Source organism: Bradysia coprophila (assembly GCF_014529535.1).
Source record: "Bradysia coprophila strain Holo2 chromosome X unlocalized genomic scaffold, BU_Bcop_v1 contig_20, whole genome shotgun sequence".
NCBI classification, from domain to species: domain Eukaryota; kingdom Metazoa; phylum Arthropoda; class Insecta; order Diptera; family Sciaridae; genus Bradysia; species Bradysia coprophila.
This window is the reverse complement of record NW_023503307.1, coordinates 795168-819677: the sequence shown is the minus strand read 5'-3', so window position 1 is coordinate 819677 and position 24510 is coordinate 795168. Positions and strand designations below refer to the sequence as shown.

The following is a 24510-nucleotide window of genomic DNA, read 5'->3' as shown; positions in this document are numbered from 1 at the left end:
CACACCTGCAGCAGGTGTATTTATCTCAAGATTATCTACATTGTTTGCTACCGTTTGATTTTGTTATGAAGCTCTTCAGTTTTGGAAGCTATTGAAGATTACCTGGAGACAACGTCACCTGCTTCATGTGTGATTTTCGATTCTCTTTTGTCAGTGTTTACCAATAATACTAACTTTTTTCAAATATATGTCTCGATGTAGGTCGCCTTTTATTTCCCATCGGTCTCCGATACTCACTCTGTTCTTGCGCTAGCAATACTCGGGTGAAAATAAAGTAAATAAAATTATACCAAAACCTGCTACGGTAGCCTAGATAAGAAGTGTACCGACTATATAATTACAAATCACAACCTCTGAATTGCCTGTGATTGCAGTGTTTTGTTTGTTCATGAATAAATAGTCAGTCAATTAGAACCTATAGATGAACTACTTTTGCAACCAAACCTAATCCAACAATAAATATTTATTGCAGGTGAATATGAGAACTTGCATATGGGTTTGACCGTCGATATATTTCGTCATTCTATTTAATTATAGTGATTGTTGTGTGTAACCGGTAATTCGGTGTATTTCGACATGATAATTAATATTAACCGCAAAATAAACAACTCTTCATGTGAATTCTTGTTGGGTAGAAGGTCTCATCGAACGAAGACATGCATGGAAAATAATTTGATTCCAAATTGAGGTCAACGCAGGCTTAATTTTAAGAACAAATAAGTTTTAAGAACTTTTAACGTCAAACGAAATTCTCAAACTTAAGGCTCAGACTTAAGAATAATATTTATCTTTACCGGAAGTTTATAATATGATTCACGTAAAAATAACGATACATTGCTCTGAAGAATCATGTATAGTTAATCCATTTGCCAATTTCTAACGAATGATTCGCATACAGCCCACAAATGATAATATTCATCGGTTATACTCAATCATTCATGGATCAGCAAATCTTGTTCAATTTTAAATCTATTTAATTCAAATACCTTCACCATACATATACCATGCATATTAATAAACCTTTTCTACCTATATGCTCACATGAAGTTCACCCGTTTTCCTATTTTATTATGTAGAAATTAATAATTTATTTATATGTCAGTGGGGGTGTTAAAAATGACGTCGCGCAATTCAGTCATCCATCATTTATTAGATTGTCTGATATCGGACAATATTGTTGCTTTTGAAATATTTATGAGTTGACAGGCCAATTTTTTTTTAATACGAGTAAGGGACCCATCAGCTCTCTATGGGTTCCTTACCGCTGTAAACGGATCCATATATTACATCGGTTCAATATCGAATTGTAAATTTTTATAGAAAATGCGATTTTTTGTTGGCTTTTGGCGAAATAAATATTTTTTATGTTTTTACGTTGATGTTGGACGGATATACTTCGATGAGATTGGATATTTTATTGGATGATCATATGAGATATTTGAGTACTACATCAGAACCGAGATACGTATAACTTTTATAGAATACAAATTTGATTTTTATTTTGAAAATAAAAGAAAATAAATTTTTTGGACAGAATTGAACTGAAAATTCTATGTCCAAAACAATGGACCTCCCTGATGGTAATAGCATGTTCTAAGCCGGAACTAAAATACATGTTATTTCCACCACACATCGACAATGGCTTAACAATCAATTAACAACAGAAAAAAAGGAAACATATTGTATGTATGCAACCACTGACCACACATTTTCAATTTTTCATATTTCTCTCGAACAGGTTCATTCCATCAATAAATTCTCATAATCCCTTCGATGTTAATTATAATAAAAGACCACTTGTACGCCCGATTTCGTGTACGGTATTTTCTGTGGTTAAATAGACTCAGAAATTGTTCTCATACAATATCCCAACCACCGAAACGTACAAATTGAATTTAGAACATAAAAATATCGCATATGAATAACACGTGACCGGAAGTAGTTGGTGGTTTGTGGGTAAATAAACACTCATTTCCTGATTGAATTGAGTGAAGTGCTTATTAACTGAACCCTCAATAATATTTTTTCGAATGTATGCACAAAATCTAAACATATGCGAGGATTTTTCGGTGTGTAATTAGACGTAATTTGCTTAAAAATGTACTTCGTATATGAAAAAGGGGATTCGATTGAGATACCCGCGGTTAATATTCTCGTAATTATGTTGTTGCTGTTTTTTTCTCGGTTTTCAGAAAAATCATTTGAATCTCTTGAACAAAGTTGAAGGAATTTTATTTATTTGATGAAAATTAGAACTTACATTTCGTGGCGACCAAGAATTGCACATAATTGAAGAAGCATCCTCTAACAGTCGGCTCTAGGAAAAAAGAAATGTTTTCTTTAATAAGGAATTTCAATCAATTGGAGTTAATGATAGATGATAGTCTTGGCCAATTTTAAATTGTAAAATTGAAACATTTTATACACATTGTCATAGTTGATCGTAGTTGTTGGTAACTATAATTAATTTATGAATAAGGAAAAAAACGTTGACCTAAATTTTTCAAAATTATTGTAAATTATGCGAGCGACCAAATAGAAAACCCAGGAGATGTTGCCCCAATTCAAATCAAATTTTTAGAAGACAACTTCCGTCTTTAGTGACAAATATGGAAGAATATAAAGAAAACTAATTACTTAGGTCCATATTGTACCAACGGGAAAGCTCTCGTCTTTCCTACCGCCGAGAGGCATTTTCCATTTTCTTAAGTTATTTCATTTTCATAATTTTTATATCGCTTCATAATGCAACTTTTCTATTGAGTAGCTTAAATGTGCATCCAGGTTTTCATACTTGGCAATTTCAAAAACTCATTTAATTTAAAAGTCTAATCCTTCGTAAACTTCTTTGTGAACGACTGGTGCCCGCTACATTCTTAGTAAAATACCTAATGAACATAGCTTTAACATTTTTCATTGACTTAACGTCAATATGTGAATCAAAAGTGGATATAATGTGATATCGCAGGCACATACACACAAGCCTTATGTTATAATATCAAGCATGTAAGTCCCATAGGAATCTACCAGAATTGATTGTACTACGCATAGTGTATGTGAAAAGGGATACGTAAATGGTTTTGTGCGGTGTGGTGAGGGAATTCGAGAGTGCGCGCACCATTGATAGCACACCACATCATCGCTGGAATGATAAAAAAAACAACCGTGGAAAGGTAGATTGTGTGCCAGTTTTGTAACTGTTCCGCAGAAATGTTTATTTTTGGAAGTTCTTTTTTTTCGATGACATTGTCAGTTTGAAATTAGTAGCAGAGTGAACGAACATTTGTTCAGAAAGGAACATAAAGAACGGGTTGACAACTATTTTGCAAAGACACAAAATTAAGACGCTAGCATCTACATGAGTAATTTCTATATGTTAACTGAAATACTAAATGGGAATGGGATCAGGCCATTGATCGTAAAGTTTTATTTTCCTATGAATCAGTCTGGTATAATTTAAACTTTCAAATAACATTTTCATGGAAACTACCATATCCTGTTCTTCATTGAGTCCTTTTTTCAATTCCTGACATGAAATATGAAAACTTCTTGGTTCCGATAGCTTTGAAATATCGTCTGAAATAACTCGTCTATTTAAAAAGTTTAATGGCGAAATTAGATCGAAATTTGTGCTAGATAAACATAAGTTTGGTCAACACTCTATATTGTAGCCCGAGAAGTGAATTAATGTCTAAAATACTCAACATCGCCTTGGATACGTGAAATGTTTTTTTTTTCGAAAACTTAACTTTGAAATTCAAATCATTTGACAAAAGATATGATGTAAGATATAGAAAACGTATCACGCCACAATCATTAAATCTGGATTACAGGAAACTTTTCTCTGAGTCGATGTTCCTTTAAGTTAACCCACAAATATTATCTACTGAAAATTTATTGGTCTCGTAGTAGTACATGTATCACTTCTTTATTTAGGGAATAAAACATTTCATACCAAAAATTACAGTCAAAGGCAGTCAATTTTCAGCATAAATTTGCTTCAGCTGTTTTTCAGCTGATCCACACATACAATCAAAACTGGTTTTACTTGTTCATACGGTTGAAGCTGCTACACGCACGCGCACGATAGTGGTAAAACCGTATAAAGACGTATAAACGGTTGTGATTGTTTGTATGGATCAGCTGAAAAACAGCTGAAGCCAATTTATGCTGAAAATTGACTGCCTTTGACTGTATCATAAAGCAATGAATAGTACAAAGAAATGAGTTTGTAAAGACTATATCATACGTAGTTACACCACACAATACAGTAAAGGTAGTATATTATCGGGTCTACAACTTCCCTCGATCAATGTATTTTCAAGATTATTTTCAAATCTTTTACTTTAGTATGTTACGTATCTGCGGGAAAATTTGCTTTATCACGAGGGGGGAGTGTGTATCCAGAGCCAAGGGATGCGAGGGACAAAATCTACAGAATGAGTAAGAAAATTTTCTCGTAGGTACAAAGGTGCTAGTATCCGGTAAGCACGTTTTCACAGTCACAAACAGTGATGTAAAGTGACTTTACCGCGTGCTGGCATGTAAAGATATTGCCATTAATGTTTGCAATCTATATGTTCCAGTAATTCCAATTTAATCAAATCTTCGTGAATTTTTCCTAGATAATTTTTAGACTAAATTGTTCTCTAATCTCAAGTACAGGTTATATCAACCAAATTTGTATCGATATTTGTTTCAGCTGTTCTATTCACACAAACATACTGTTTCACACAAAGAATTTTCCATATAAAATACTCGTGAAATGGAACCTGTATATCACGCTCCAAAATGGAGGTTTTTGAAAAGATACGCACAAGGCTATTGCAGGAGTGAAAAGAAGGCTCTACAAGAAGTTCAAGCCAGGTGTCAGTTGACTCCGATCAGCTCCTTCACAAAACTTTACTTTCATAGAGGGACATCGGGGAGTACCAACAACCGGTGAATATCAGGATTCCGCAACGATCGCTCAACAACAGACCAGTTGTTTAGCATCAGACAGATCATGGAGATACGCAGAGAGTTCAATGATGCTCTACACCATTTGTTTGTTGATTTTGAAACGGCGTATAACAGGGTTTTTCGGAGGGAAATATGGAATGCGATGGTGGAACTTATTTACCACAAAAAACTTATTGATTTGACTAGAATGGCTCTGTCAGAATTCGGAACAATCTATCTGATACCTTTGAAGCCTTGGAAGGACTTAGACAAGGTGATGGACTGGCAGCTTTATTCTTCAACATTGTTCTTGATAAGAGATAGCGACGTGGAAACCAGCGGTACAATCTTCAGAAAGTTGAGTCAGTTGTTAGGATATGCTGACGACCTGGACTTAATTGGATGGAACGTTGACATTGTTACATGAAAATTTTGTTAATTATTCAGAACAAACTCCAACACGTCGGGTCAGCAGAATAATTATTACAGAATGATTTTAGAGTTTTGACACAGAAGTTATATGCTATGTTTTCACACAACTTAAATCCGTATGACCAACATACTATGTTTCGCCGAACATAATTTCGGAGTGCATTTCATTGCTATAAGCTAACAAATTTAAGATAAGGGTGCTGAGGGTCTAAAGGTCAGTGAGAGAAAAACCAATTATATGACAACTTCATTGTCTGATGGCAGACCAACCATACGCTGGAGGTGAATGGAAAACACTTCGAGACTGTCGACAGCTGTATTTACCTTGGGTCGCTGGTCAATAGTGATAATAGCATCGGAGAGGAAATACGTAGAAGGGTAACGCTTCAGTTTTCAAAAACTCATCCGGTCAAAAGCAATCAAACGGCAACCTTAAGTGCGAATTGTACAGATCGCTGATTCGACCAGTTGTAGCATATGTATCAGAAGCTTGGTGCATAACACAAAGTGACACTTCTGGTTTTTGAAAGGAGAATTCTTCGATCAATTTTTGGAGGTGTCAATGTGAACGGCAATTGGAGAAGAAGATACAACCATGAGCTGTATCAGCTTAACAAGGAGCCCGATATAGTCAAAATAGTCAAATTCATCAAAATCAATCGATTAAGATGGCTCGGTCATTTACAAAGAATGAATGAGGAACGTGTACTACTAAAACTGCTAAATACAAATCCTGATGGTAGTCGCAGACCAGGAAGACCGAGAGCGAGATGGAAAGAAGCAATTGAGTCTGATCTGAAGAGTGATACTTGTGAGATATTTGAAGAGTGAGAAAGTTGGCGCGTAACAGGTCCGATTGGAGAAGATTTCTGGAGGAGGACAAAACCAATAGTAGGTTGTAGTACCCGCCTAAGTAAGTAAGTAAGACACCTTGGACCGGAGCTGATAAAATAGTTGAAAAAAAGATGGATATTCATTTGGTTGACAAAAACTGTATGTGAAAGAAGGTAGTTACCAAAAGTTCGATTTTTTCGTTGTGTTGACCTTTACTTTAAAACTAAGTGATTTTCCGCATAAGCAACAATTCCAAATTTTCGCCACAAATCCCTTTTTTTTAAAGTTACCTGCCAAAGATGAATCGACATAAACCGAAATGAAATCAACATAAATACCACCAATGTGGCAATACTATATCGAAAGGACCAAAATAGCAATAAATAAATAATGGAATAATTGTATCAGCCCAACCCTCAAAATATCTACAATAACATTTATCAAGCAATCCAATGGTTTTATCCGAAGGCACATACCCGTCAACATTTCAATCACATTACTAATTAGTGTAACCCTTTTGTTTTGCATGTGATTAGTGAAAATGAAAGAAAAAAAAATATTTCACGAACAAAACAAAACAAAAAAAAACTTAGTAAATTTATATATACACTTTTCTCAAACCCAAAAAAAACCATCAGCATTTTTGGTTCATTTACGATGTCGCACGCATGCATACCGGAGAACGGATACAAAACACATATTTTATTTCGTCCACATATAATTAATTATTTATTGTTATGTATATAAACTTAATCGATATAAATTGCCAATTCATGTAGTAAATTGATATTAAGAGAAAGCAATTGCATTTCGGTTTACCCTAAAAGGCTATTATGTGGAAAACGGTGGTTCAATATACCTAATAAATGGACATTATAAATAAATGGAACTCAATAAATGAGTGTATGCACAAATTACAAATATGTAAAGTGGAATATCGATTCTCTAAAATGTGTTTTGTACCATTATTTCGTAATGTACCTTGAATGTATGCTATAAATAAAATAGAGGTCTTGTTCAAATAGTTTTTAGCAATTTCAAATAAAAACCAATAAACTAGAAAATAATAAGCCAAAATAACATCTAAAGGAACGTACATTGATATACGAAACGCTGTTGCTGAGTGATTTGTTTGCTAACAACAACAATTTATTTAAATTTGAAATCATTACGGCAATTAATTGACTTTGAGCGTTATATATATATTACACAAACGAACTTTGTTCAAGTTTATGCATATTTTTTTTAGATAATGTAGATAATCTCACCGTGTGAGCAGGGGCTTTAAAGGTAATTTTTAGTGAACAATTGAAAAGTTTTTGACTTCACCATTATCTTAAGAAACAAAATTGACATTTAAACGAAAATAAACCGTAAAAGACAAATCCTGAACCTTCATCCATGTCCAACCAATTATTTCGTGACAGTTTATGTTCTAAAATTTGAGACTTTTTTTCAACCATCAGGTTTTCATTATAATCCGTTAGTTAGACACTGTACGTACGAGTCAATCAGAAATTTCCAAAATGACAGATTTTTCAATTACAGAGGGGTAAGTGATCTATTTTCGTACAGAAACGAATCATTGGAGAGGACCTTAAACGGATAAAAGCCGCATCCGAAAAAAAGGCCAACCCACAACTGGTACGTTACGTTTCTGAAATGAGCATACGAATTGATAGAAAGCTTGTAATCTTCATTCAATCAGAACTATTCCATTGCAACTAGCCGTTTTATAGTTGTATAGGCCGCTCTTCAGCATAAAAGATTCACATACTAATAAGACAACGTAAATTCAAACAAAACCGAGTGACTGTGTCAAGAAGAAACAGATACTTTGAAAATACGTCTCATAATTATGGAAGCTTCAATTGGTATTCGATTAATTTTGAATTTGAATTTATTTTCATCGTCAAAACTGGCAAATTCACTAGCAATAACGCCCTCAAGCCACAATTCACATTAAAGTACAGAGTCAAATATTTTAAAATTTACAGTGTACTTCACAAAGCTAACGAAGTCCATATCTTCATGGGGTACAAATATCTTTCATGACACATCTTCAGCTGACGTTATGACATTACTCTTCAGCAAATAGTCGACCACTTCCGAAACAATACGTTGTGACTGAATTGAATCATTTTGCTGTTGCATTGTTGAGTTGTTGACTACAGCAGGCACAGTTTTAGCAATAGATGATCTAGTTAGTACCTCGGCAAAAGAACCACAATCAGCAGGTGGGTTTTCGAGTTCCGATGGTTCCTTGAGAGTTTCTTTAACGTTTGCGGAATTATTCTGCGGCTTGGGTTGGGGCGACATTCGGCTAAGTGATTACAGATGTGGTCAGTGGATTCGATCCATTTGCACCAGGAGATTTGACTATACGATTTTCGCGTTGCATTTCGTTTACTGATGGGGAACTAATCATCGAGTAATCAGCGTTTCTAATGACAAGTTTGGTTTTAGGTGGTCAATTTACCAAATATACGGAACTATTATTCGGCTTTGCATTAGGAAACGGATTTTGATTTCGTTCGCGTTTGGTGGCAATCAGCGAGCGTTGGGCATCGATTGGAATAACAACGGTCGAATTGAATTTATTGAATTGAGGAGATGAAACATTGGACAAGCGTGTTTGAATGATGCAATCATCACAGAACCATTGAAGATTTTTTAGTTGTATAGGCCGCCCTTCAGCATATGAGTATGAGATACACGTACTAATAAGACAATGTAAATTTAAACAGCCATCCGGTGTGTCGTATCATAGCCAACATTGTTTATTCCCACATTTAAAGTCGAGAACAAACTGATGCTTTGAAAATGCGTCTCAGACGAATGGAGGTACTTTCCTTCAGAAACCCATTTTGATCCTTCCTTAGTATTTTGGGGGTATGATTATTGTACAAACTGTAGGTCATTAGGGCAAGAACTTTCATCAAGAAGTAAGTAATTTTGAGAAAAGTTTTTCTTGTATTTTCTTAAAGAATTATAAAACTTACTTACATATTTCTGGTCAAGACATTCTTTAATTCGATTTTTCACCATGAAGCCATGATCGCTCATTTTTGGCCAAATGGAGAAAAATTTAGATCTAGTTGTGGTCTACATTTTTCTCCATTTGACTAAAAACGAGCCATCATGGCTTCATGGTGAAAAATCGATTTAAAGAATGTCTTGGCCAGAAAATATATCAGGAAGTTTTATGATTCTTTACCCATATTTTCCTAGATTTATTTTCCTTAATTTTCCCAAAAATATTCCCTGATTTTCATGCTGTTACACGAAGTCATCGAAATACAATGTTATTTCATCGGAATCCGGAAATTCATCAGTTTAAACTATAAATACGGTGGCATTACAAAGTATTCCCGTGCATTATGTACAGCGAAGAATAAAAGGAAGTTCATTTAGTATTTAGGACCACGGTGGGATTCATTTAATAAGTGGTATTTTCGATGATTACAATCCAATTGATGTTATTCATGTACATACCCAAACGTCTTACCATTGGTAATGCATATGGAATGAAGAAAGATAATTAGATTGTAATTGTGACTTCTTATTTTTCTACGACTGTAGAGCCAAAAAATATTGTACTATCTGCTATCAATAAAATTCTGAAGAAAGAATTACGCCGAAGGTATGCACGAATGGTCCTAGGCGCTGTAGGTGCGTCGTCCACGACTCGTCCATGTAACTCCACTACAATTATATTGAAACCAAAATATCTATGCGGTCAAATATTTCCGTTCGAATATTCACCATTGCGTCGCTGTTACCTTTACATTTTTGTTCTTGATACGAACGATATAAATTATGTTCTTAAAATAAAGGGTAATGTCGAAATTAGTGGTCTGTTGATATTACATGTATTTAAGGAATTTTATAACATTGCCCAGTTGTCATGTCTAGTTAGTAGCTTGGTAAATAAAAATAGTAGAGCAATAGTTTTCATTTGTGGCTTACAGATAGTATGTATATGTTATGTATGCATGATCGGAGCGGGTGTATGTCTATGTATTGAACGAACGAAATAATAATATAGAGTAATTTATAATTCATCTTTTCGTCGCGTGATGCAAAACGAAAAACCGCTAAACCAACAATTATATTGACGAACTGAAAGAAGGGTGCAGTTTTCGACTTTGTCGAGTTTTGTGGTGTATATAGTTTATTGTTTACCTTTAATTAGTTTATTGATGGTTAAATATAAATAATACAGAGTTTGAGCGTAATTTTAAATTGTCATGAGTTGAATATTGAATACTGTTTGGCTATTTTCTTTTTTTTTTTTTGTTTTGTTCACTGTATTCTGTGCTCGACTGTTATTGTTTTTCTATTTACACTTTGTCATCGAAGCGATAAGGTCAATTAACCAGTTATGCAATGATAAGTATCATGGAATCAAATTGTTATAAAATAAATATTTATTACTGGGTACACGGTACGTGACGCGGATCTAACTCGACACGTTGGAACTTAATAGAATTAAATAAATGGGGCCAGCGAATAAAATCGAATTCATTCTTGAACAATTAATTATAAATAATGTAAACAATGAGGCTAGTTAATTAAATGTGTACCAGTGGAAAATAGGACGTTTTCGGTTGATTTTGGTAAATATTTGAATTTCAGCTATGAACGCTAGGAGCTAAATTGATGGTCGAAGTGAAATTTACCCAAAAAATTTGGCTTCTAATAGCATTTTAAACCGTTTAAACTGGAACATTAGATCATGGGGAAATTTTGGTTTTATTTTCATTTTTACCGACAGTTCACCGTTCCTACAAGATGTACTAAATAGTACATTTCGTACCTAGGACTTAAAGTCTTTTTTAGCGTGTTAGAGGTTTCCAGACATAGCCGAAGGCGAGGTCTGGAATCGAATACGCTAAAAAAGACTTTTAGGCCGTGGTACGAATGTTTTTTTTCATATTAGACGGAGAAAAAGTGCGACGAAGTCGCACTTTTCGGGTACTACGTATGAAAATAAATCTAATTTTTGGCATCGACTTCTCAAGACATCTTGAATTTTTGATGTGGTCTTTTCAATTTAAGGGTTAGGCAAGCTCAACGGGTTATTGGGGTAGTAAACAATTATTTTCTCAAAAATTTGACTCAATACCCGTATATGCCATTTTTCTGCATTAATCTAGCTATCCAGTCGGTATATTCGGTTAAAATTATTTGTAGGTGACAATGTAAATGTAGCTTCTCTCATGTAAAATATGCATTTGTCTAATCACGTAAAGCACAGTACGTGCGAGGTTCCAAATTTTTATTCTGACGAATAGGAATACCGCCTTCACCTTTCAGTCCGAGTCGGGCTGTAATGTCGCCACTTGTCAAAATAAAAACTTGGATCCTCTGACGTAATGTACTACATTTCATCGGTTAGAATTTCACAATCTAGATAGCTGATTCGTCGTTCAGTTGTTAAATATACTAAGCAGTCACGTTGTTAACCGATGAGAGAGTCTTCTGACTCGAGAAGGAGTCTTTTATTTCTGTTTGAAAGATATCTATTTAATACACTCTAGGAATCTTAGGATGTTGGTGAGGTAGAATAAATCGCCAGCGAAATTTTATTTCTTCTACTTAGACTCAACTAAGTAGAGAAGCCAACACGTCGCTGACGATTGATTTGCAATGAAGGAAATTAGAAAATAAAATTTTAGTAAAAAATAGGATTAATTTTCGACCCTTCGTCGCAGCTGTATCGCATTTGGTCTTGGAACTAATCGACACAGTTTGTTTTTAAATTCAATTTTTTAACATTTTTTCGTGGTATTTAGATATTTTGCACTTAGGCTCTGGAAGGAGAACCGAGCACAAAATTGCGACCAGTAGGTAGAATTGACAAAAAACCGTTTTTACTGATTCATCTACCCTTAGGCAACTTTTCGATGACTCGTAGGTAAAATACTTGGTCACTTTAATGTAATATTAAGTGAAATTTTAGTGAAAGAATGTTGATACAGCAAAAAACGGTTTATTAAAGTTGATCTTTAAATTATGGTAAAATCGATGCTCAAACAAGTTTTGTACCAGATTTTATTTTTGCAAAAGAAAAGTTGCTACGAGACGATACACGTAAATTTTTGTATACTTACTTAAGTTACCCCGCACAGAAAAAAAAACGTAAAAAATACTTCAAAGGTTGTTGTCATCGTCATAAAAGCATAAATAATTTAATATAAACAAAAATCAGCTGAACGTTATATTCGTTATTTACATTAGTATTTCTCATTCGCTGGTAAGATGAACATGTACTACATATAGTGGAGAAATACGAATCACATGGTGTATTTTATGTGCCCACCATTTACGCAAGCACATACAGTATATATACACCATCTCTATATATATGTACGACGTACGACGTACGCTATTCTGAAACAATTTTCTTTCAACGAATAGATGAACGCTGTCGTTAAACCCCCGCAAAGAAATGGCGCCATGGATCGATATTCGTGTTGCTGTATGATTGGTTAGATGTTGTTGTTGTTGTTGTTGGGCGTAAAGGAATGGAAATGCTCAGGAGTTAATTTTCAGTTCAATATATTGTTTGTAAATTCCCCTTTTTTGCACGGAGATGGTTCGTGTGTGTATTATATTGTTGTATTTTCGAAATAAATCAAAATTTTGCATTTGACCGAATCAAACCTGCCCTGTAATGACAACATTGCATAAATAATGATGATAAAGAGGAAACTGTGAAACCGTTTTTGTTTTTTGTTTTTCACCTGGAGAGGGTTCATCAGACGCAAATGAATTGTGAAATCATCCGATGCAAAAGATAGTGGTGTTCAGTCAATAGAAATGAGAGTGAGAAGATGCCGGGCTAGATTGGTTTGTAATTAAAATGTACGAAGATTGAAAAATGATTTTGATATTGCGTTCGTGTCACAGATGCTTCAACGAAGTGAAATCGTTCACATATTTGCTGTCGAACATATAGAAATAGGACCACAACGTTGGTTTTAAGAAGTAGAAACCATCTTAGGCCATTAGTTAAAAAGATAGATTTTTAGATTATAGTTTTACGTGCAGAAGATCACGATTTCAATTTTAGGATCGAATACTAGAGAAATCGTGATTCTAAGTTGATGTAAAGGTTTAAGTACTCCTCTATTTGTACGTGTACATAATGTATGGACAGTAACTGCTGTTTTGTTATTTACTTTTATGTTACCTTTTAATTATAAGTCTAGACTGCAGTTTTATTGTTAAGAGTTTGAATGGTTGAGTAAAGAACAATTGAATCAGAATTTTGTTGTATTCATTGCACTCGTTGCTATCAAAATTGAATTTATTTTTTGGAAAAGTTGCCTGCCTTGTCATAACAATGAAGAATATTCAGCAAATATCAAGACTCTTCAATTCATTAGCAAATATGTTCTACGGTCGATATTCTACATGATTACATAAATAACAAATTTTGAACGTTAAACAAGCTTCTCATGTACGGCTTCTTAAGAATTGTGTGCCGATCGAACTCATCGTTTTCAGCGTTTCTGTTTAAAGCTAAATTGTTACAATGTATACTACCATGTACGATCTACTAAAAGATTCAGACCAATTACGTCACTGCCCTTACCTTTACAATATTTGCATGATAGATTTAATTAATTACATATTCTCATTACCGTTATGCAACCATGCAATCCACTTTGATTTATATTTTCCGTATTTTTTTCCCCTGTATATTTCCATTGAAATGTCGATTCCTATGAATGTACGAACTTTAACGTATAGCTCTAATTATACTTATCCGAACGAAAAGTTTCACCTCTATCTATAATATATAATTGCATAAGCCATTAACAATTTGTGTCTTTGAAAAAAAAAAATTAAACGAAAATCGTATTTAATTTTCCAACCATGTGTTATGGTTCACACATTCATAAATAATTTCGAAATAAAAAAATTACTCAATTCATAACAGAGAATATATATATAGACACTCGTAACCTGAGTCCTTCTCAGAGTGGAAAACCATTTAAATGAAATTTAAAGTACTTTGTGAACTAACCGTTCCCAGCCAAGTGCTATGAGGTGTTGAGGTGGAGGTGGGCACAAGTGGATTTTATTTAACTTCATTTTAATGCCATACATAAACTCATTTTCGTACATAAACTTGATTTTACCACACATCAAAGTGTTTGAACGGTGTCTTCAAGCGTTTGGAATCCAAACTTTGGATGTGAATTTTTTTAATTTTATTTTTCATCGCTCGCTAGGTGCTACATTTAATCAACTATAAGAAATAGACCTGTACTGCGAACACTCGTCCGTTTATCGGATAAATACAAGAGATAAAGATTTATTCTTGTTGCTCGACATAAAGTCTCAGTGAATTTGAAAAATTGAAAATTTTGGAAAAACTAAAAATGGGGAGTCTGATTATGATTATAATCTTTAGGTTTCAACGACCACGTCGTTTGCGCAATACTCTATCGAGTGAGTAGTCAGAGAGAATATCAGATTTTCATCATAAAGACCAATAAGACTGAGATCCTCGCTGTCACCACCTCAGATTAATTGCACATTGTCTGACATTGTCCGACCACGGTGAGCTTGAAATTTTTTTTATTCCACCTCTCGTGGACATGAAATATTGTTAGTTGTTTTTGTAGAGGGCGGCACCACCAGTGAGAATAACATAACAAGAAAATATTTCGATGGGAAAATTTTTAATTAGATCGCTTTTTCGTTTTTTTGGGACCTGCGGGAAGCTTCGAATACTGTTTGGACTCTACTGGAGACTTGTTTGATCACAAAAATATAGTTACTGTTTAGCCTGAGGTCTACATCGTTACTACGGGTCTCTACTTTCCAACGATACCAAACACGCGTGGGTATAGACTCGACGAATGTATTTTTTATTAGTAAATGTTACACACATCTGTGTGAAGAATAATTTTGGAGGAAAAAAAATGTCAAAAAAATCATTCGGACAGTCTCAATCCTCTTTCTTCGCATTGAACGTGATAATATCAATCTAAAATAGTAAATTACTCTTCAAATTGAGCCCTGAAACTGTTTTTACTTGCAACACTAACGACTCTTCGTAGCCAATCCAAACAGTAGATAGCTAAAACTTAGTTCCAAGGCTCAATTTAAAGAGTAATTTACTATTTTATCACGTTCAATACGAAGAAAGAGGTTTAAGACTGTTGTAGAGCACTGCGCCGTTCAGCCACGCCGAGGCCGCCGCCGAAAAAGCACATCAGCCGTAACCGCCGCCAATACCCTTATCAGCCGCCTCAGCCGCGTTAAAAATCGGCGGCGGAAGATGGCTTGCGAAAGTTTTGGTTTTAACACAGTTTGGGATAATTTTGCAGCAATTTTTTTCGTTGGCATACAAAATTGTGTACGCACCTGTCGACTGGTAGAGGGCAGTACAATAAAGTCATGAATGTACTACATGTGAAATGGTAAATCTTGCGCGTGTTTTAGTTGTAGTACGAGTGAGATCAGCATAAACAGCTAAAGCCTTTGTTGAATGTTTGATTCCTTTTTCGAATGGAAGCGGTTTCGTCTAATCCATATGAAACAAATATATCTGTAACTGACTTCTGACTTGCGTACTTCTATGAAATTTGATTCGATTGTAGCAATACAGGAGAAAAAAAGTGAATATCGTCAGGTATTTTGATTTGGGACTCATTGTGGATTCCAAATGATTCCACACAAAATGTGTTTAACAAAAGAGGACCTAGATTAATTTCATTTCAGCTGGCGATCGCGTGCCTACCAAAAATTCCGAATGTGAAATGTTAGTCCTTTATTGGTTAAACAAATTTTGTGTGGAATCAAAGCACCTAGCAGGGTAATAGAAAAAATAAAGTAGTACTTTAATCGAAGTATGCGAATATTTCCATACCTTTTTTTCATAATGTCATTGCAAAATTACCATTAAGGCTGCTAATGGTATTATTGGTATCAAAAAACTACTCTATTTGACGTGTAAAAACCTCTATTACCCTGCTAGGTGCTTTGGTGGAATCATTTGAAATCCAAAACTAGTCCCAAATCAGTAAACCTAACGGTATTCACTTTTCTTCTACTGTATATTAATTATGTTATTCAGCCGGCTGAGCCGGCTAGCCGCCATAAATATCATACTAGCCGGCCGCCGAAAGGTGTCGGGTACGTTTTAGCCGCCAACTGTCCATCGGCTGAACGGCGCAGTGCTCTAGACTGTTGGAATGAATGTTTTGGCATTTTTTTCACATAGCCTATATGAATCGGATCGGATGTGGCTTGAATTTCATTTTCATATAAGCTGGATGAAGTTTTCGCAAATTCATTCTTAATGTCTAAAATTTACTAACGTCGACTGTAAATCTCCTTCTAAGAAAAAACAAAATATTTAAACAAATCACATTAAAATGACCCACATCATTTAAAACGGCGAGGACACACTACAAAACATTATGTTCTTCATGTTGATTATTTAGTATACGGAAAAATATGGATTATATCAAACCACGCGCTCTAAGAACAGACAAAGAACAAAATTCCACCGAAGCAGTAGTCCAAAATTCTCATATAAATTCAGGTTGTTATGGTGGTATAATGTCGCTGCGTCGCTACGGACGTCTTGGAATGCGTTGTATCAACACAACTTAATAATAAAACTTAATCATATAGCAAAATCTTGTCCACCTATCACGAATACTATCAAACTAATCACAGGTACATTTTAATCATTCATTGTAAAAGTTCCCATATAAACATCCATACAATTGAATATTACGTATTATGTCCCAGCCTCATGATTAATACTTAATATTGTTCGAAATTTTCTGCCTTAGCTGATAGGTCACCAGACGAAGAGATGCTGAAAAAATTGGTCATTGCATATTGCATTCAATTTGTATTTTTTTTGTGTTCGTATAAAAGGATTTGGTAAAATGTTCGGAAAAAACAGAAGATAGGACAATAGAAGGATCGTTTGTGGTAGTCCAGAATTTAAAGTCCTAAAAATTTGACACATTTTAATCTAAGTTTTTCATTGAAAAACGTACTCGAAAAATCAAAAATTTCTCCAGCTGAGGGTCCATAAATTCTGTATTTAGTAATCAACAGACATCAGTTGGTCGAATTGGCTAATGAAACAATAACTGTTGGACCCAAAAATACCTTAACCTTTTAGAAACGGCTAATGACCTGTCATCGACATACGCTTTGCCATTCTGTAGAAGGTTAATTGGGCAACTAGGTTTTGCTCGGTGTAAGATAATAAATAAAAGATGAGACAAATGTCTTTTTTCTCATCGTCGAAATTAACCGAAAATAGCGAAACTCTCAATGTGACAATAGCTGAGTTACAGATTCGGTAAAAATGTAACGTAAAATGTGTTATTTAAGTATCTTGCTTGCGATGCTTTGCTATTCATTTTTGCTTTCAATCCATTGAAAACGTTTATGAACTTAAATTACAGCTCTCGAAAAAGCAATGTAAACAGTAGCAGCAACTGCAACAAAAGGAGTAAATATTTCCCAATAATATAATACTTCAAGCACCACTTTAGGACAAACATTTAAAATTTTCAGGATGATTATAAATACACACTTTAAAATTATTGAACAATATGGACGCATACAATACACCATCAAGTTTCGGTGCTTTTGAATAAGAGGGAAATAAATCAAAAAACATTGTAACGTAACATCTAGGGTTGATGGATAATCGGTTTTTATTTTAGAGCTACAAGTTCATGAATTCCACTAACCCCTTTTTTCCTGTTATTTTCAATTCTTTCATTTAAACATAAGTCCGTAATTGAATGGGAACAAATAAAGATAAAAATTTGTGTCACAACAAATTGAAAAGAAAATTGCTAAAAAGATCTATTTGGTGATACATTTTCCCTACTTTTTACTGTTTTACTCTCAATTCCGTTTCATTCGTCCACGAGAAAAATACAAAAAAAACTAAAGAAATATTATCTGCCTTCTCCTCTTAAGACATGATAAATCCGATAAATTGATTGGATTTAGTTTTCATCGTATACTCCACGTTCAATGTTCATATGTTTTGACAGACTAACCCTATTTGTGTAACATTATCGTTACAGAGATTTTGTAGACAATTTAAATTGATCCACTTACAAGACGTCTATCGGATTTTCTTACTGATATCTGCAGGAATTGTGGAGATCCAAACAATGTATATATACGTTCATTGGTTTGTAATGTAGTACATAAAATGCTACACAACTTTCATTAATAAAATGTTTATGTTTCATTAAAAACACTGAAAAAGATTCGATTGATAATATGGGCTAGACGTTTTTATCCTTGTTATCCTTTAGTCGTTGCAGAATAACAACTTAAGTGGAAAATAACAGCAGATCGTGAAAATGTAATGACGATTTTACATTTTCATTTGTAAAACAAAGTTTTAGGTTAATTTGATTTTAGCAAGATGTTTCAGTACCTCCCTTGAAAAATCAGACGATTTTTTTTCTACCAACTTTCTTGTCGAACAGTCTTCTGTAATAAGCAGATGAAACACTCTTTTGTGTTATGTCGTATTTCGTATGAAAAACCTCTCCCTTTGTAGAAGGAAAATATTTTTTGTCAATTTTTTGGCGATATTCCACAAGAATGAAAGTCTAGCCGTTAGAGTTTCATAATTTCCCTGATTGTATTGTACAGTGCACAGTTCATCCAAAATATTATCACTCAACCTTTCACAAACGGCTAATCATTTGTTATAGACAACAGGGCCAATAATGAAGGAGGTTTCTAGTTAGGATTCTTATAAATTGTTAACTGAATAAGTACAAGAATTGGTATCCATTCCAAGATACTTATAACAAAAAATGCAATAGACCGAATCTCTGTGTGGTCTTACGCTTGCAATTTAATATGTAAAGAGGCTAATACTTAGTATCGATCGTCACGTCTACTTACTTAGATTTAATACTTTGAATTTTATGTCAACTATTTTATGTCGAAATCTATTTGATAATAGTAATAGATATCGGGACAACAACGGTAACTTCAGAGCAGTTTCAAGCACAAAAAATATTAGATTAAAGCGCAGATTATTGGCAGAATCTCCAATGGAGATTCAATAAGCGTTCAGCTATAAAGTAACCAGTAGCATAAAAGAGAACAATGTCATTGTATTACAATGATTGTAATTCATTCCACAAAATTTCGTTGAACAAATGAAAATCTATATTTATATTTTCTTGCAACAAGAATGAAATATTAAAATAAAAAATCTAGATTTTCATGTGTTAAACAGATTTTCTGGGGAATCATTTACAATTCCTGAATGAATCGACAGTTTTATTGGAATAATGTTTTCAAAAGTTAAAGAGCAAAAATTCTTGTTTCCGCAGCTGCCGGTCATAGTTCTGCAAATCAGAATCATGGACATCTTATCTGAAACTGTACATACGAAGAAACTTTTGACACTCCAAGCCTTCCTTTTCATGGTTTGATTTATACGAAGCTCTTGATTGAACTTTTAGGATTTAGGATTTTTTTGAGTAAATTATTATTACGTCCTAACTTGTAAATTGTAATTGCAAGTTTGGACTTAACACATGTTACAACTTAAGAGTAGTCCGAGCCAAAAAACCTTTTAAAAAACATTCGTTTTTGAGTGATTATAGTGCTATCATTACACCACAAATTCAGGCGAATATTATCAACTGTCAATATGACCTTGAATGAACAAATTTTCCGAACAACTCAATCCAGCATTCGACGAATGAATAACTGACGAGGATCAGACTTATTACATGCAATAAAATTCGATTGAAATTATTTTCTGGATTGGATTTTGTACGTCAGTTTCAGCGCATAAATTTTCGTAAAATAAGTAAATGTTTTCACATAACCAACCATATTCGATAGAAACATGTGGCATTATGTAAATAACTAAAAAAAATGGAAGTTTAGCTGAGGATATTTTATCATTTCGGGATTTAAATTATTCATTTCATACGTAAGTGCCTCAAATCAGAAATGTTATAGAAGATGGAAAGGAAATTTGCATATCAAAGACGATGTTGACGAAATGTGTTCTTTTTCAAGTCCGATTTTAGTGGAAATCTCAGCATCGTTTTAGAAGTGCCATTCATATTATCTAGAGTTGTTTGTCGTGAATATGATTGGAAAAAGAAGAAAAGAAAAGGAAATAGACAACCGAGATGATACACAGACACAGCAAAGATATTGTTGGTTTTAGTCACTTTAGAATATTGAACAGAATGTTCCTTTGAACTATGAATATATTCAGCAAAGTGAAGTAATCGAATTCGGCATCGTATTCGAACATCTTACAGTGGTACAGTCGATAAACAAGTGGGTAGTAAAATATGCTGATGATCTCTGTAAAATTTATATTTTTTTAACGTCACACTCGAGTGTTCGATTTGTCGCAGCGACAACGTTATATCTCATGATCCAAGTTCTTTTCTTTGTAAATTATCCAATAGAATCAATCGTCGAAGACAAGAACAAAATAACAACAACAACAATGCTCACGAACCATTTCCGTCCAACTATATTGCTGAAAATCTAACAGACCGCTTACAGACCAGAAAAGAAAAATATTTATCTCTTCATAGAGTGCATATTGGTTCGAGCATAAAATGGAATGTTGAAAGTTTTGTACAATTTCTGCAAACAATTTTTCTTTGGCTTAAACGTGCAACTAGCACCAACTATAGCATTAAATAATTTTGTTTGTTGTTACAAGTTTTTGAAACGACACAAGTGGTGTTGTTGTTGTTGTCGTAGATGGTTCGTTCTTTTTTTTTGCCTTGTGTATCTAACTCCACTGTAATGTAAGTAAAAGTTCAACTCTATCTTCACCAATTTACTTGGTCGCCAAACGGCACGAAAAAAAGTTAAGGTAAAACAATTTGATTGCAAAAAGAAATACTTATCAACTTTTTATGTTATCTCAATCCAGAGTCTCTCTATGCTTAAAATGTTGCCAAAGTATTTTCACAGTGCTTTGCTGCATGCATAAATTCAGGCTGTTCTGAATAAGTAATGAAAAGGTAAACGATAATCCTAAAACTCTATTTTACTCATATATATATATATATATATATACGTATATACCACGGATGAATGTATAGAATTTATTCGCATGTGTTACATATAGAATATGTACAGATATGTGGATATTATATCTACCGTTACATTGTGAAGCTTTTTTTTCGAGAAAAAAAGCAGAGAGTTGAAAAATTCAACTAGAAAATTATTCATTAGAATGGAAATTTAATTTAGCTAACATAATTTATTTACATGCACCAGAATAAACAATGCAAATTTCTACTTTTGCAAATTTCTTTATGTATTCCGTCGAATTTAAATGGGTTAGACCGAAAATGGTTATTGGAAGAGTGGAATGAATGAATATTTCTTGCAAATATTCGTACGATTACGAATCGAACAGTCGATTAATAATTAAATTAATTTATTTTTCGGGAATAACAAATATTTCGTTTCGTTTGCATAAATTAACGACTCGATTGATTTCTTGATTTTATTAAGGTTTCTATTCCAGAAAATTAAGAATTCAATTTTGTTTCAGTTCTATCCAGTCTCCATCACAATTAGACTTCCGATATAATGATTTAAGTCAGCGATATTATCAATAAATGATTCGCTCGAGAATTTTCCGGAATTCTTCCATAAAATATACTTACCCTGTCGTCAACTGTCTATATATGCTCTACAAATTTAATTTCATTTCTTGGCAAATCTTAATTTCAAAAGGAAGAATAAGAAGAAAAAAATGAAGAACGAAAAAAGGAAAATAAAAATAAATAATAAATAAGACCTGTAATCACCTTTGAGGTATAGCGGATTTATAGCGAAAAGAAGAGTACAACGATTTAAGACGACTTTATTGGGACGGGTTGGTTATGCAGTTAAATGTTTTTGGAGGTAAATGCACAACATAAGCATGTACATTTGATGGAAAAATATTCCGCCAAAAAATTATTTTAAAGTCAGCGATACTTAACCTGGCAGCTGTTAAATTTTCAATTGTTGAAATCCAAACTTTTTAATTTCACTTCAATTAGTTTTGTTAGGTTACACAATTTTCCAACAATTCAGTTATGAAAATTAAGCCTAAATGTTTTTGTGGATATGTAAATGGACCTGAAACCCGTTGCACTCCTTTTTCTTTACGGACACTAACCTTAAAACTCATTTCCGGGAACCTGGTTTGGAGATTGTTATTTTGACTTGTGTGCTTGCATCCCTTCGATTCGGCTTGCAACCACACAAGTTAAAATAAAAACCTCCAAACCAGCAGGAACCAGACAAATCGGGGATGGTACCGTGTCTTTTCTTTCATAGTCTGTGAAGTGTCATATAAACTTCGAGTGATTGTTTTTGTGGATATGTAAATGGACCTGAAACCCGTTGCACTCCTTTTTCTTCACGGACACTAACCTTAAAACTCATTTCCGGGAACCTGGTTTGGAGATTGTTATTTTGACTTGTGTGCTTGCATCCCTTCGATTCGGCTTGCAACCACACAAGTTAAAATAAAAACCTCCAAACCAGCAGGAACCAGACAAATCGGGGATGGTACCGTGTCTTTTCTTTCATAGTCTGTGAAGTGTCATATAAACTTCGAGTGATTGCTATGATAACGACGAAAAATTGGAGCTAAAATTTTATCAAACAAGGTTCTTTAATGAGAAGATTTTTAACAGAAAGGTGTGGAAAAATTCGACAATATAAATCCGAACTTGTGTTACACTCGCGGAATTTTGAAAACCGACACTTTTTTATCGTGGTTTACTGTTTTTTTGTGAATTTTGCTTGGATGGAGAAATCAGAAACTTAAGTAAAACACAGAAACAGAAAATGTGTCAGTTTTCAAAATACCGTGTGTGTAAAACCACTAAATGTAAAGATTTTGTATTGAAGGTGAGCGAACCTATAAATGCTTGCAGACGTGATCGATAGGCTGTTTTTTTGTTCTGTCTCGAGACTGTTAAAAAAATTGTAATTAACCAATGTTTTGACGTATTCAAGGCGCAAACCACAAAAAGGTGGCTTTGTATCATTAACACGAGTAAGTATGTGATGGAGTTTATATCTAACGACTCCCATAGAGGTGTTTGAAATCTGACGAGTACTTCAAATTAGTACATATTACAATAGATCCTCAGCAATGCAATGTTTTTGTTAACAGCAAAGTCAGAGTACAAAACATTAAAACCCATCAGAGAAGCATACCAGGGCCTATTTTTAGAATTTTTTTTTTGAATTTTTTTCCAAAATTTCCAAAAAATTTCCAAAAATTTCCAAGAACTGGGAACGTCCAAAAACCATTTTTCCACCATTTCGAACGGTTTTGGCAACTGCTAAATCAGCCTTGCGTTTTAACTGACTGAAGACGAGCGTGATTAATTTGAAAGAGCGTCAATAATCAAACATAAATCATTGAGAGCCGGCTAAAACATAAGGCTGAGCTCCGGAGTTGCCAAAACAGTTCGAAATTATGGAAAAATTCGGTTTTTGGACGTTTGCAGTTTTTGGAAATTTTTGGCAATTTTTTGGAAATTTTAGAAAAAATTTAAAAAAAAAATCCAAAAATATGCCCTGAAGCATACACTCCCTATCTAATGTAGATGACTATTTGATTCAATAAAGTAAAACAAGTAATTAAAATGGCACAACTATAGATAGGGGCCATCACCACTAAAACGTTAAATTTTCATACAAAATTATTTTAAGAGTAAATCGGGGTTTACAATACGCTTCCGTTAATTATTACAAATCACTTCATACACCGAATTAATGTAATGGCCATCATCAATTCTCCCATGAACTAACTCATAAAAAGAATGTAAAACAATACCAACCACTGGCAGTATATCACCTATATACTTAAACTTCTAACTTGAGCAGCGTAAATATCTGTAATAATGAAACGTCATATTGTGTTTTAATTTACTGTCAGCTTTCCAAGATTAATTTGCTGAAATTAAGCTAAATTTCCACCCGACCATTATTTAGCTGTCTTATTTCAGTTATAATTTTTGCGGGGTGGCTATATTACAGATACCATTCAGACAAATTGTCTTAACTCGGTGAGGTTGTTTATTAAATTGTGCTTCGGAGAGTTTTCCAAATGTTTTTATTTTTCCAACCGAATTTTATTTGATGTATTTTTTTTTCTTTGGTCTCTAGAATAGTGTTGTGTATCAAAGACAGACTATTACCTACCTTACATACGATATATTTTTGTGTACAATGTGTACGATACATGGTATATTTGTGGAAAAA

General features: G+C 33.8%; 1 protein-coding gene across 17 annotated transcripts in view; it reads right to left on the bottom strand.

The window, feature by feature from the left end:
• Positions 1 to 24510, bottom strand: part of LOC119068754 (inhibitory POU protein) — a 51357-nt gene that overhangs the window by 17668 nt on the left and 9179 nt on the right. For 13 of the 17 annotated variants that reach the window (XM_037172475.1, XM_037172474.1, XM_037172479.1 and 10 more), the window contains exon 3: positions 2261 to 2317. The exons of the other annotated variants lie outside the window; for them this stretch is intronic. In XM_037172475.1, coding sequence (XP_037028370.1) covers positions 2261 to 2317 — 57 coding nt within the window. The remainder of the gene's footprint in view (positions 1 to 2260; positions 2318 to 24510) is intronic. 17 annotated transcript variants of the gene reach the window in all.